Source organism: Plecotus auritus, assembly GCF_963455305.1.
Source record: "Plecotus auritus genome assembly, chromosome: 4".
NCBI lineage: Eukaryota > Metazoa > Chordata > Mammalia > Chiroptera > Vespertilionidae > Plecotus > Plecotus auritus.
The window spans coordinates 109,267,343-109,283,136 of record NC_137775.1 but is presented as its reverse complement, the minus strand read 5'-3'; the positions used below and the strand labels follow the sequence as shown (position 1 = coordinate 109,283,136).

The 15,794-nt window shown below is 39.4% G+C and overlaps 1 protein-coding gene across 1 annotated transcript in view; it reads right to left on the bottom strand.

Moving 5' to 3' along the window:
* Positions 1-5,612: 5,612 nt before the first annotated feature.
* Positions 5,613-15,794, bottom strand: part of XRCC2 (X-ray repair cross complementing 2) — a 32,656-nt gene continuing 22,474 nt past the window's right edge. Inside the window, exon 3 of the mRNA XM_080665059.1 lies at positions 5,613-6,384. Within this exon, the coding sequence (XP_080521185.1) occupies positions 5,666-6,384 (719 nt within the window). The 3' untranslated portion in view covers positions 5,613-5,665. The remainder of the gene's footprint in view (positions 6,385-15,794) is intronic.

Sequence of the window (15,794 nt, the reverse complement as noted above, 5' to 3'; positions counted from 1 at the left end):
CGATGTTTCGAACTCTCTATTCCTCTCCCTTCCTCTCTGTAAAAAATCAATAAAATATATTTTTTTAAAAAAATAAAAAAATAAAAATAAATTTTTGCTTTATGTTTTTTGATGTTATCTTACTGAGGAAACCTAAACTTAAACAATGAACCAAACCATGTGTCAGTCTTCGTTAAAAGAGAAAATGTTGCTACAGTACATATACAGCTATAAGAGCTTCCTTTTGCTATTCTTTGGTATCTCTTGGCTCTCAAAATTTCTGTATTTGTTTTAGATGCATTTCTTTAAGAAGCATATAGTGGACTGTTAAAAATCTAGTTTAATGACCCAAGATTTTTCACAAAAGAATTCAATCCATTTACAACTAGAATTATAACTACCATATTAAGTGCTTATTTATCCTATCCACTTTCTCTCCTGTGTCTTTTTTTTTTTAAGTTCTTTTTTAAAAAAGAAATATTTTTATTGATATCAGAGAGGAAGGAAGAGGGAGTGATTGAAACATCAATGATGACAGAGAATCATTGACCAGCTGCCTCCTGCACGCCCCCTACTGGAGATTGAATGTGCCCTCGACTAGAATCAAACCTGGGACCCTTCAGTCCATAGGTCGATGCTCTATCCACTGAGCCAAACTGGGTAGGGCCCTCCTGTGTCTGTGGGTGTGTTTTTTTCCCTTTCACTTTTGCCACTTCAGCATATACTGTTGGAACATATATTAATTTGTTTCTTTTAAAGGCAGCACTTCAAATTTTTAAGATCATCCTTAATCAAGCCCAAAGTTGGTCCAGATCCTTACACTCCTTCAGAATAAAGCAAGATCTTAAGACTGATATCATTTCAATGACCAACCTTACATGCATTAAGCATCAGGCGATAGGTTACCTAGAATACTTGATATTGTCTCTTCCTCCAGCAAATTAGACACTGTTTTATACTACCACTATGTCTTTAGATTTACTCAGTTGTTTACTATTTTCTTTTCTTACTATTATTTCCTACATCTCAGATTTTTTGGGATAATTTTCCTCCTCCTATCTTTTAGAAGTTCCTTTAAATGAGGCAATTTTGATAATAAATTCTCCATTTTAAAAAATCTAAATATGTCTTTATTTCACCCTCACTCCTAGTTAATCCATTTATCAAAGTTATCTGAATCAAAAAATAATAATAATACAGCATTTAATGGTTGAAAGAAAATATTATACATACAAAGAAAGTGATAAATACTATCGTAATTTTGCATAGCATTTCTCAGATGAATGTCTGAAATATCTTTTTTTAAATATGTTTTTATGTATTTTTTTTTTTTAGAATGAGGGAAAGGGATAGGAACATTGATGAGAGAAACATCTATCAGCTGTCTCTTGCTTTGGGGATTGAGCCCACAACCCAGGCATGTGCTCTGACCTGGAATTGAACCAGCGACCTCTTGGTTCATGGGTTGATGCTCAACCACTGAACCACACTGGCTGGGCTGAAATATCTTATAATGCATCCGTTTACTAGATACTTAAAATTATCCTGAGAAGTTCATCTTTAAGAAAAGTATTTTATGATACCCATTTTTTTTATAGGCAAATAGGTTACATTTTCTAAGATTTGTAATCACTCACTATTATTTTAGTTACATCGAGGATGCCTGGTATCTGATACCTATGTAACTAAGGATGTGCCACTTCAATCTCTTTCTTGTTCAGCCCGACTCTTTTTACAGTTATTAAAATTTCTATAGTGTTCAAAAGAAATCCCATTGGTATAACTTTTAGTTTAAAATAATTTTTTATTAACCAGGAGTCTTAATTCCTTCCAGCATGTTAGATAACAAATCTTTTAAAGATAACTAAGTCTTTGTCTGACATATCCTATATAATAAAAGGCTAATATGCAAATAGACCAAGTGGCGGAACAACCGAACAACTGGTCACTATGAAGTGCGCTGACCACCAGGGGGCATGTGAGGAACATGACGGGCGTTGGTTGCAGTGGGATGGTGGAGCAGGTGAAGGGGGGGCAGGGCGCCGGTTGCTGTCATTGGGGTGAGCCTCTGGTGGTTACTGAAAATTCTTTGCTCCTGCTCGCTGCAGTCCCGTCCAGCGTTCGCACCTGCTGCCTGCGCTGGCTCCACTTGCACCCACAGCCACCACTCGCACCTGCTGGCGGTGCCCAGCACAGGCCTCAATCGTTCCACACCGTCAGCGGGTGCAAGCAGGGCCAGCGCCATCAGTGCATGGGAGCGATGGCAGCAGGAGCGGGGTTGCCGGCAGACAGGGGACTGGGCACCGCGGCGGGAGAGGCTGGGCGGGGGTGCAGAGGATGGGCCAAGACCTGCCCCTGTGCCTACCACAGCCTCACGGCCCACAGTTCCTTTCAATGTGCACAAATTCATGCACTGGGCCCCTAGTTAATATATAATGGATAGTTTAATATAAAAGTTCATTATTTTTAATAATGTTCCAGTAGAATAAGTTACAAATCTGTGAATAACAGCTCATTAAATTAACACTTCATTTATACAGAGGAGAAATGGAAAATCCTGTCATATTCAAAGCTAGAGTTTGGCTAAGAGTTGCGAAGTTTTTCATATACATCTGTAAAACACACACACACACTCATGCACGCACAAGCATACACACACGTGAACGTGCGACCAAAGCACAGAGCATGACAGGGAAGAAAACTGAATTGTCATATCTTTTCTTAACAGCTAAAAGGAGAAGTAGTCTAGAATAGAGCAAAAGAATCTCAATCTTAATGATCATACACTCTTAGCAGAGTTTGTAAAAATAAGTATATTCACCCAAAATACAAATATTTATGAATTACTTGTATGCCACATATTACACATAACAAAAAACCCCAAAAATATAACTTAAAAAAGGAAGAACTAGAGATAAAATATGTAATGTTTTTAAATAGTTGTAATTATATTAATGGCAAAATAACATTTACTGAGGACGGATAGGTGTGTGGATGTGGAAGACGGTAATGCGATCCAATGTAATTTAATGTGACTACCCATTAGACTGCTCTCCTATTTAATTTCACAATGTGGCTGAGAAGCAAATGCTGGGCCTACAAGAGCTGCTGGGCTGATGACTTTTATTAAGTGCTGACAGTTTGGTTCCCCCTCACCCTGCAACAAAAACAGTTCCTAGACAAGGATTTGTCACTCATTAGGGAAACAATCCCAGGAGGCCCCAAGAGAAAGTGGGGAAGTGAGAAGGAAGGATGGAAGGCAATAGTGTCAAAAGAATGGATTTTTGCATTAAGCAAGTGGGAATCAGTCCCACTGGGGCCACTCTGAGAAATAACAGTGCCCTCTCACTGAGGGGTACGTATTTACAGACCAAATCCTGACCCCCCCACTAAGGACTGCCCAGCCTGGCTACCTGCAGGCCAGCATGCTCTGGATCCAGACGACACCTGAGTAAGTCAAGGACTGTGTAACTGCAGATGAGCTAGAGGAGGCCCAGGGCACATGGCAGGGCACAGACAATAGATGCCACATCTGCTGTGCCTGTGTCAGGGAAAGTATTAGCTTCAGTTTTGGTTTCTTTGCTTTGTTAGATTAGAAAAGTTAGAGTTGACAGTTTTAGCTAAATACTGTCATTTCTTGCCCCAGCCGGTTTTGCTCAGTGATTAGAGTGTTGACCTGGGACTGAAGTCTATCAGGTTTGATTCCCAGTCAAGGGCACATACCTCGGTTTCAGGCTCAATCCCAGGCCCTGGTAGGGTCGTGTGCGGGAGACAACCAATCGATGTGTCTCTCTCACATCAATGTTTCTATCTCTCTGTCTCTCCCCCGCCCTTCCACTCTCTCTAAAAATTAATGGAAAAAATATCCTCGGGTGAGGATTAACAAAAAAATAAAAAATACTGTCATTTATTTCTACTTTACCCACAGGTACCTCAGATATATACATTGTGACTTAAGACCATCTGACATATAAATTGTATGAGTGCTGGGATCATTCTATCAAATATTGATGTAATTTCATCTTTTCTTGGATTAAAATGTACAAATAGAAGTTCTAAGGTTTTCCTGCTCTAGCCAGGCCGGTGTTACTCAGTGGTTGAATGTCGACCTATGACCCAGGATGTCATGGTTCAGGATGTCAGGGCACATGCCTCAGTTGCAAGCTCCATCCCCAGTGGGGGACATGTAGGAGGCAGCCAATTCATGATTCTCTCTCATCACTGATGTTTCTCTCTCTCTCTCCCTTCCTTTCTGAAATCAATAAAAAATATATTAAAAACAAATAAATAAGATTTTCCTGTCCTGTCTACTGCAATACAGTACCTTCCGTGCCCCTTGAGGTGTATGTGCTCCCCTTCTGGCCATCACTGGACCAAGGTATATAGAGCCCTCTCCAGCTCTCAGCTGGAACAATTCATTTCACTCCAGGGTATATCTGGACTGTTCTAAATGAGAAAATACTAGTAACACACAGTTCTAACATCTATCTATCACTTAAGGAGGAACTGAAAATTTCAATAACTCTCTTCACAGAATTCCCTGAGTGGGTATCTTCTTTCCCTGTGTCTAAAAAATTATACAAAAGCCCAACTCCATCTTGGAATTCAGTTTAACTAATTCAGTTAAAATGCTCCGACTTCCCATAGTTGGTGGTGTGAAAGGCAGATGGGTAGACTTGTTTCCATCGCTTTTACAAAAATAACAGCTCTACAGAAACATTTTTCAAAGTCACAGCTTCCTAAAGGAGTTATATATGAGAAATTAAAAATGCATTTAGACTTTCCTAAACAAATAACTACTTAACTGAATTCCAGAAACGTGACACAAAGTTATGAAAATCCATTTTATTTAGACTGAAATGAGTGTATTATTTATTTAGTTTTAAAACAATCTTAGCCCTCGCCCACATGCTCAGTGGTTAGAGCGTCGGCCTATGCATGGGGATGGTGGGGATGGGCAGCAGGGGGTGGGATGGCGGTGGGGTAGCAGGTTTGATTCCCGGTCAAAGGCATGTACCTGGGTTGCAGGTCTGATCCCCACCCCTGGTCTGGGCGTGTGTGAGAGGCAACAAATCGATGTGTCTCTGTCACATAGATGTTTCTCTTTCTCTCTCTCGCTCTCTCCTCTGTCCCCCTTCCCTTCCACTCTCTCTAGAATCAATTGAAAAAATATCCTCAATTCTTGGGTAAAAATTAAAAAATAATAATAGCCCTAACCGGTTTGGCTCAGTGGATAGAGCGTCAGTCTGCGGACTCAAGGGTCCCAGGTTTGATTCCTGTCAAGGGCATGTATCTTGGTTGCAGGCACATCCCCAGTTGGGGGTGTGCAGGAGGCAGCTGATTGATGTTTCTCTCTCATCGATGTTTCTAACTCTCTACCCCTCTCCCTTCCTCTCTGTAAAAAAATCAATAAAATATATTTAAAAAAATAATAATAAAATAAACTTAGTATATAGTTTAATTGTTAATATCACTTTGAGTAAACTTCAACGAATTCTGAGGTTTACTGTATTGGTTTAAAAAATCCATTCTGTATAGAAATACTATTATATTAATTCCCTTAGAGTTTAAAATTTCAGAATTGAATCACTTTAGACTATTTAAGACTTTTTTCCTCTTTATTTTATTTTTTTCTCAAGACTTTTAAAAACTTGCATAATATCCTGCAAGAGTATTTTGATATATATCAACAAAATTCTACCCCACTTTCTCCAATAATAAAAACATATTTTTTTAAAGTGTTGCTTTTTAAATTACGTGAAACTAAAGAAAATTGGTTACTGGCTTTAGAGTCATCTTTGGAGAAAAACACCCTCTGCTTGACCAGCTGCTGCCATGCCTTACAGAGGTAGGGTCTGTAGTCCACACTCGCATCGATCGGGCGCTTAAAACCAGAGGAAGAAGCTTCCGTGGAGTTGGAGGTTTTCTGCATTATACTCTGTGTTGTTGCAAAAAGAACCAAGCGATACTCATTTACAAGTTTCTCTAAGAGCTGAGAACACTTCTTCAGAGTAGACTCCTGTAAGTTAACACTTTCTCCTCCATTGGCTCGGTCTATCCAGTAGAAAGCAGACAAGCTATCCAAAATCAAAAGGCAGAGAGAGGGGTGACTACAAAACATGGCTTCTAGTGAGTAGAGTGTGAGCAGCAACTGGCTGCTACTGCAGCAGTACACCAAAAAAAACCTGCCAAGGCAGTATTTTATTATTTCTTCAGAACTCTGGGATAGTCTATGCTCAAGAATTGTAACAAGCCGAAGCAGATCGAAGTGGTAATCTGTATCAATAAATAAGACTTCTATTTCCAGTCCACCTGCTGATTGTGGAAGAATGCACCGTGCTGTTAAATGATAAAGCATTTCTGTCTTTCCTGCTCCTTCTGGACCATGAAATTCAAGAATATCACCTGTGTAAAATGTAAAGATGTCAGTCAAAATGCAGCAGCACAGTAAGAGTCTCCAAAATGTTTAAGACATTTGCTGGAACGTAAAAGAAAATCTAAGTCCATTTGCCAAAATGGATCTGTAAAAGCACATACAAATAAATAGGGAAATCGTCATTTGAAAAGCAGAATGACTGACCAGGCTGACAGCAGTCTGTGGGGATCTCCTGAGAATGGGTCTGATGCACTCACAATGAAATGGTGATGTGGAGAGTTAGGAATAAAGTGCCTCAGATCTGGGGCCTTTCAAACACTCTACTGATTACTAAGGTGCACGCTATTTCTGGTAATTGATCTCCCAATATTCATTCTCTCCTTTTCTCTTGTATATGAAACCCCAATTGGGGAAGGTAATGTGCCCAACTTAAAAAATGATTTTTCTTAGTCTCCCTTGCAAAGAGGGTTCACCAGGTACCTCAACTGTAGACAGTGAGACATGCGCAGAGTCTGCTGGAATTTCTACGTTTCGCTTTCCTGACCCAGGTGCCACTTCTGCTCTCCCGCTCCCTTCTTTGAAGGTGAAGAGCCACCTTGAAACAGTGAGGAGGGAAGGTGGACTCTCAGGGGCAGACCTTAAGGAGGTGGAGCAGGAAGACAGGAGGCACCCAGGACCAGCTATGCACAGCCTGCCTCGATGCCACTTCTGATTGAGGAAAATAAGCCTCTCTCTGGTAAGCCACTACGCTGGACTTCTGTTACATGCAGATGAAATAACCCCCAACTAGGGTTTCTCAATGTTACTGGCATTATGGGCAGAACAATTCTTGACGGTGCAGTTTTACATGGATAGGGTGGTAAGAGCCCACAGCTCTCAGCTCTTCCATGCCAGTAGCATCCGTCCACTGTTTTACATGGCCACACTGCTGCAGTCATTCTCTGTTGTATGAGTCTCTCTGGAAACTGCACATGGAGAATGACACCTGCACTGTGAATTACCCTCCTACCATTATTAATCAGTCACCTACTCTGAACTTTGCAATCTCTCTCTATACAGTTCCAGTATCTCTTCCACTGAGGACAGCACAAACTAAAACACCTGAACACGGTCTTGCCTACACAGCTTCTCAAAATTCACCCAACAGTGGCCTTCCAATTCTTGTGACACTAAAACTATTGCGATTTGATTTATGGCTGAACCACAAAATTGAAAGCACTGTTTTAAAATGCAGATTCTTAGGCCCCAAACAAATTACAGAGCCTGAAAATCCATCCAGTTACTTTATTCCTGTCATTATTAATAAATCATTAAATGTTGAAACAAATGTGTAAAAAATCTAGCAAGTTGTCACCAACCTATATTTAAAGTAGTATAAAACTTCAGCTAATTTCTTCTACAATCTTACATACAATTTACAATTCAAAATGGAGTGAAATTATTTTCACATTAACATTTGTTTATGGACACTTTTATTAAAAGCTGACATAGTGACTATAACTATACTCAACCCAGACATTCAGTTTACTCTCTGCTACCATATTACTGGGGAGCTAAGCTGCCCCCAAATGAAAGTCTCTAACTAATAATATAGGAGAATAAACTACATACACAAGATGAAGAAACACTGACATGGAAGCAATATTAACGGTAGTGCAGGAAAGTTAAAAACAGTTTAGCAAGATGAGTCTGAAATGGTTTGCAGGACACAGTGGACCGTGCAGAAACTCGATGGGGAACAGTAGCACCCTGCACCAAATCCTCCTCCCATGCTCAGAAGAGGAGCAGAGAGGCTGATGAGCACTTCACAAATGAAAAGGGACTTCTTCATAGTAGCACCTTGGATCCTAGTAACAACACCGAGGTAGGAACAGCAAATCCCATCATCTTCCATGATCGCATCTATTGCACTATATAATTTTGACTATTTAGTTGATTATATTTCTTTAGTTGATTATATTTCTGTTGGCTACTTTAAGGTTGGGGCTTGACTATTCTATCCCCAACACAAACACAGTATCTTTTTCATCAGATGGTTTTCTTCTTAAGAACTTCTTGAGCAACATCTAAAGAATGAAAATATAAGTCCTGATTGGGGGAGGATTACAGGCTCCACAGTCAATGTTGGAACATGGATTTAGAAAGGAAAAAGGTTGGCCAGTGAGTCACAGGTGGGGCTTGAGGGGTGGCTTTGTTTAGCAGACAGAGCCCAGCAGGTGTGAATGCCCACGACCCAGGCTTGGAACAAGGAACTAACAGCCTACGGAGCAGGAGCAGGAACAGGAACAATGTACCCAGTGCTAGTCTAGCCCCGCCTGCTGCCCCTGCCCAACAAGAGCTGACACTCAGCTTCTGTCAGGTCTTCAGCCCCTTCTCTGATTCCTAAGGTGAAGGTAGTGACTTAAAAGTTCTGATACAGACTCAGAAGTACCCACACAAATAATACATAAGCATATAGGGATTTTTAATTTACATAATTCATGTAAATACCCTAACGTGAATTTACCTTCCAAGTAGTATGTTGAGATGGATCTCCAAGACTCACAAAATAAAATGTCCTACAGCCACTAGGACTTAAGATTCAAGACAGTAATCAGATGCTGGACTTGGAAGTCTGGGAGAAAGGTACACAGAAATAGAGAACAGCTACAAGGAGAGAAGTCAGATATAACAGAAATTTCATAGGAAAACAGCACAGAGCACAGAAGCTTTCAGGATGTGAAATGGGAGGGGAAGGTAAGGACAGATCACAGAACTTAAAGAAGTAAATGTGTAGAAGTAAAACCACATTTAATATAAATATTAGTTTATGAACCAAACTTCAAGAATGAAGAAACTCAGAAGATGGACTGTCAGGCACTGCAGGGAACATTCATGCAGTTGGAGGAACAGCAAGGAGAAACCAGGGAACCATGAGGAGTTACAGAAAGCATACAATGGTTTATGCTCATTGACAAAGTAAAAGAATTCAACAGCAGTTTCGTGAGGCTAGAGAGTGAAATGAGGATCATTTAAGATAAGAAAAATGTAACACTCTGAAGTAAAAGGGAAGGGACTCCACAGGGAGATAAACATACACGATACTGGTCAGAGGGTAACTGTGAGATATGACTGGATATTTGTGGAATTCTTGGAATAAGAACAAAAAATGAAAAATTTGCCAAGTATTTTCTTGGAGAAAGGGGCAATGCTCATAACAAATTTCATCACAAACTCAAAAGAGTAAGTCTTCGAGAGAGCTTTCCTACACGGTTTGACAAGGAAAATAGCTGATGTAAGTAGGTGGATTCCTTAGCTCCGTGGTTTGGCATAAATGAAACTGAAGTGAACTTTAAGGTTAAGTACTTGGTTAAGAGGTTATTAGGTATATAAAAATACTCTTCTCCTTTTATAGATTAACTAGAGGCCCAATGCATGAAATTCATGCACGGGTATGGTCCCTAGTGACTGCCAGCTGGGGACACCTTCCTTCCCTCGGCTGCCTGCTGCCGCCACTGCTGATCCCATTCCCTGGTCGAACTCCTGGTTGACATCCCAGTCAAGGGGACAATTTGCATATTAGGTTTTTATTATATAGGATAAACAAAGCAGGTAAAAAGGTCATTTATACAAACTGAAGAAGTAAAATCTGTAAACTTGTAAATTACACATGAATATTATCATTAGTGTCCTTGAGTTAGTTCCCTAAAAATGTTTAATGATGAACTAAAATCAGTTTCACTGATTTTATAAACATTTACTGTCTAATCATAAGATCAAAAATCATATTCAAACTTTACATTCTATAGAGGGAACACGGGCCTTTCAAGTGTATTTGAAGTTACCAGCTCATGTTTCTGTGAGTTGCTACCAAAAAAATGCACCCTTGTCCAATGAAAGTACTGGTTATGACAACTGGTAGTAAAAAAACAAACAAACAAAAAAACCTGTACCGTTTTGCACTTGGCAAACTAAATCAGAAAATCTGGATGGTTTGGCCTTGCTAGATACTCTCACAAATAAAATGCTGTAAGGGGTTTGGGTAACAGATTGTCAGAGTGAGTTTACAAATCTAAACATCCTTCAAAATGAGGAAAAGAAAAAAGCCTAAAAATACATCATCTTGGGACCAACCTACTAATTGTACAACGAGTATGTTGAATTTGCAGATTACAATCATCATAGTACTAAACAAGTCATTACTATCCGAAAAAGCATTAAAAATATGGTTAGTCCTAGCCTGTTTGGCTCAGTGGATAGAGCATTGGCCTGTGGACCGAAAAGGTCTCAGGTTCATCCAGTCAAGGGCACATACCTTGGTTGCAGGCTCCTCCCCAGCCCTGGCCCTAGTCAGGGCTCGTGCAGGGGGCAAACAATTGATGTTTCTCTCACATCAATATTTCTCTGTCTTTCCCTCTCTCTAAAAATCAATGGAAAAATATCCTTGGGTGAGGATTAAAAAATAAAAAAACATTTGTATATGTTTACAACAGCATTAGACTCCTATAACCCCTAAATCTCTTATTGCTTCTACTTGAGCTTCCCTATGACAATTTCTAACAAAATATTGTTGTTGATAAGTAATCTTTATAATCCTAGTCTTGTGTCTGCCATTGCTCCAATGGGTATTCATCTAATTAGTGTTATAGCTATAAGATGTATGAAAATTTTGAGTAAACTTTGTAGGTGACCGAACAAGATGGTATTTTTAAAGTTTCTATAAATGTAATATTCAAATGTATAAGCTGAGTTGCAATCCCATGTTTCAACATCAATTTCATAAGGTTCTACTTATCCTTTCCAACAGAGAATAGAAAGGCAGCTCAATCTTTTGTCTAATAGGTTTGATCAAAATTTGTCTATTATTGACTAGAGGCCCAGTGCATGAGATGCGTGCCCTGGGGGAGGGGGGTCCCTTAGCCCAGCCTGCACACCCTCTCGCATCCCTCGGGGGACGTCTGCCTGCCAGCTTAGGCCCGATCCCCCCTCGTTCCTTACTGCCTGCCTATAGCAGAGGCGGGAGAGGCTCCCACCACCGCTGCTGCGCTTGCCATCTGTGAGCCTGGTTTCTGGATGAGCAGCACGCCCCCTGTGGGAGGGCACTGACCACCAGGGGGCAGCTCCTACATTGAGCATTTGCCCCCTGGTGGTCATGTACATCATAGTGACCAGTCGTTCTGCTGTTCAGTCGATTTGCCTATTAAGCTTTTATTATACATGATGATTATTATACATGATGATAGTTTAGAATTTTACTTGCTAACAGATCTGTTCTGCAAGAAATATTAGAGAGAATCCTTCAGGTTGCATGAAAGCACAGTAGACAGTAACTTGAATCCAAATGAATTCATAAAGAAAAATAAATGTAACCACATAAGTACATAGATAAGACAGTATAAATGTGTTTTATGTCTGTAACTTTTTTTCTTCTATCTCATTTAAGAAGCAATGTGCCCCAACTGGGACCAGGGATCAAGCCTGCAACTGAGGTACGGAGGTACCTGCCCTTGACCAGGATTGAACCCAAGATGCTTCAGTCCATGGGCTGATGCTCTACACACTGAGCCAAAGCAGCTAGGGCAAATATGTAATTTGTAACAGCACAATGCAAGAAGAAGGGAATGGAGATATACGGTAACAAAGTTTTTGTAAAATACTGAGATTAAGTGGTATTAATCCAAACTAAATTGTTATAAATTAAGATGTTAATTGTAATCCTCAGGGACTACTAAGAGAAAAAAAATATTTTTTTAAAAAAGTAAAAAGGATGACAGGGAATTAAAATGGTACACTAGAAAATGTCTATTAAACACAAAAGACAATAAAGCAGGACTAGAGAAATAAAAAGCACAGAAGACATATATAAAACAGACAACAAAATGGCAGTCATAAATCCTATCCTACTGGTAAATTCACTAACTATAAATGGTTTAAACAATCCAAATAGAAGGCAGAGATTGGCAAAATGGAATAAAAAACATGATCCAACAATAGGCTGGCTATAACGGGCACACTTTACAGTCCAAGTTACAAACAGGTTGATAGTAAAAGGGCAGAAAAAGACGTACTATATAACTAATAACCAACAGAAAGCTGAAGTGACTATATTATTATTACACAAAATGTATTTTTAGATAAAAACTATAATTAGACAAAGAATGTGTTTTTTACTGTGATAAAACTGAAGTGAGTGCACACTTCAGCAGTGTTAAGTACATTCACATTATTGTGAAACAGATCTCCAGAATTTTTTCATCTTACAAAACTGGAAGTCTGTATTAATTGAACAATTCCCCTTTCCCCTCTCTGACCTAGACCTTGGTAACCACCATTCTACTTTCTGTTTCTACAAATATGACAATTTTAGATACTTCATATAAGTGGAATCATGTAAGTATTTTTCTTTTTTGTGACTGGCTTATTTCACTTAGCATCTCCTCAGGGTTCATCCATGTTGCAGCATGTGACAGGATTTCCTTCCTTTTTAAGACTGGAATTATATTCCACCGTATATATGTACCACATTTTATCTCTTCATCTACTGAACATCTGGATTGCTACAATTTCTTAGCTATTGTGAATAGTGCTGCTATGAACATGGGTGTGAAAATATCTCTTTTATACCCTGCTTTAAATTCTTTTGGATAGGTACTCAGAAACAGAACTGTTGGATCATACAGTAGTTTTAATTTTATTTATTTACTAGAGGCGTGGTGCACGAATTCGTGCACCAGTGGGGTCCCTCGGCCTGGCCTGTGGGATCGGGCAGAAACCAGCTCTCTGACATCCCCCAAAGGGTCCCGGATTGCAAGAGGGCACAGGCCAGGCCGAGGGACCCCACCAGTGCATGATTGGGGCCAGGGAGGGACGCGGGAGGTTAGCCAGCCAGGGAGGGACCGTGGGAGTGCTCCAGGGCCTGTCCGGCCCATCTCTCTCAGTCCCGATCGGCCAGACCCCAGCAGCACGCTTACCTACCAGTCGGAGCATCTTCCCCCTGGTGGTCAGTGCACGTCATAGCGACTGGTCGACCGGATGACTGTCTGCCCGCTGGTAGTCAGTGCACATCATAGCAACGGGTCGACCGCTTGACTGTCAGGCCCCTGCTGGTCAGTGTATGTCATAGCAAGTGGTTGAGTGGCCTTAGCATATCATTAGCATATTACACTTTGATTGGATGAATGGATGACTGGACACTTAGCATATAAGGCTTTTATTATATAAGATTTTTATTATTTTAAATATATTTTTATTGATTTCAGAGAGGAAGAAGGAGAGAGAGAGAGAGCTAGAAACATCAGTGATGAGAGAGAATCACTGATTGGCTGCCTCTTGCATGCCCCACACTGGGAATTGAGCCTATAACCTGGGCATGTGCCCTTGACCGGAATTGAACCTGGGGCCCTTCAGGCCGATGCTCTATCCACTGAGCCAAACTAGCTAGGGCTAGTTTTACTTTTTTAAGGAACCTCCATACTGTTTTCCATGGTAGTTGTACCATTTTACAATTCCATCAATAGTGAACAAGGGTTCGAATTTTTCCACATCCTCAACAACACTTTGTTTTCTGTTTTTTTGATGGGTGTGAGGTGACAAAGAAAGACATTTTATAAAGATAAATGAGTCAACCCATCAATAAGATATCACAAAAACTTATTTGTACCCAACAATACATGAAGCCCCAAAGAACATGACACAAAAAGTGACAGACTAAAATAAGTAGACAATTCAACAATAATAGTTGAAGACTTCAATACATACTTTCAATAATGAATAGAACAACTAATTAGAAGATCAGCACAGAAACAGAAGCCTTGAACAACACTAAAAACCAACTAGAACTAAGAGACATCAATAAAACATTTGACCCAACTATAGCAAAATACACAATCTTCTCAAGTGCACATAGAACATTCTCTAGGATAGACCATATGTTTGGCCATAAAAAACAAGTCTCAATAATTTAAAAAGACTGAAAGCACAAATGTTCTCTGATCAGAAAACAATGAAAATAGAAACAAGAAAAACTTTTAAATCTTTTAAAAAATATATTTTTATTGATTTCAGAGAGGTAGGGAAAGGGAGAGAGAGAAACATCAATGATGAGAGAGAATCATTAATCGGCTGCCTTCTGCATGCCCTACACTAGGGATTGAGCCCACAACCTGGGCATATCCCCTGACCGGGAATCAAACCATGACCTCCTGGTTCATAGGTCTACGCTCAACCACTGAGCCATGTTAGCTGGGCTGTAAATGTTCTTGATCTTTAATTAGACAATGGCTTCTTAACTATACCAAAAGCATAAGCAAGAACACACAAAAAACCCAGGTAAATTGGACTTCATCAAAATTAATAACTTTGTGCTTCAACGGACACCATTAAGATAGTCAAAAGACAACCCACAAAATGGTAAAAAAAAAAAAAAATACTTGCAAATCATATATTTGATAAGACTCTTGTATCTAGAATATTTAAAGGACTCTTACAATTCACTAATAAAAAGACAATTCAATTTTTAAAATGGGCAAAAGATTTGACATATATAAATTGTCAAAAAATACAAAGATGCTTAACATCACTAGTCATCACGGAAATGTAATAAAAACCACAATAAGATATCACTGAATATTCACTAGAAAGGCTATAATCAAAAAGCCAGACAAAAACATTTATTTGCAGGATGTGAGGAAATTGGAATCATCATACATTTCACTCTCGGTGACAAGTAATATGAGCAGCTTTGGAAAAAACAGTCTGGTGGTTGCATAAAAGGTTCAACACGAAGTTATCATACAACCTAACAGTCCCTTTCATAGGCATTACCCTAGAGAAATGAAAACATATATCCAAAGAAAAACTTGTACAAAAATAATCATAGCATTATTTATAACAGCCAAAAAGTAGAAACAACCCAAATGACATCAACTGATGAATGGATAAACAAAATGTAGTAGACCCATACAATGGAATATTATTCAACAATAAAAAGGGGTGAACTACTGATGCATGCTACAATATGACGAACCTTGAAAAGGTTATGCAAAGTAAAAGAAACTTGTCACAGAAGATGATATAATATATGGCTCCAATTATATAAAATGTCAAGAAAAGACAAATTGATAGAGTAAGAAAGTAGATTAGCAGTTGCCTAGGGTTGAGGGATGTGGGAAGAAATGGGGAGTAACTACTAATAGGCTCGAGTTTCCTTTGGGGTGATGAAAATGTTCAAAAACAGAATGTGGGGATGGTTGTATAACTGTGTGAATACTAAAAATCACTGAATTGTACACTTAAATGAACTGCATCTCTATAAAACTGTTACAGTACATTAAAAAAACCAACAACCTAAGCACATTACCTTCTTTACAAGTTTTCTCTAGGGTAGCAGTGCTCATGGAACAAGTAGGTATGTATTTTCCTGACTGTAGAAATATTAACAGAACAACGGGACGCCTGAGTC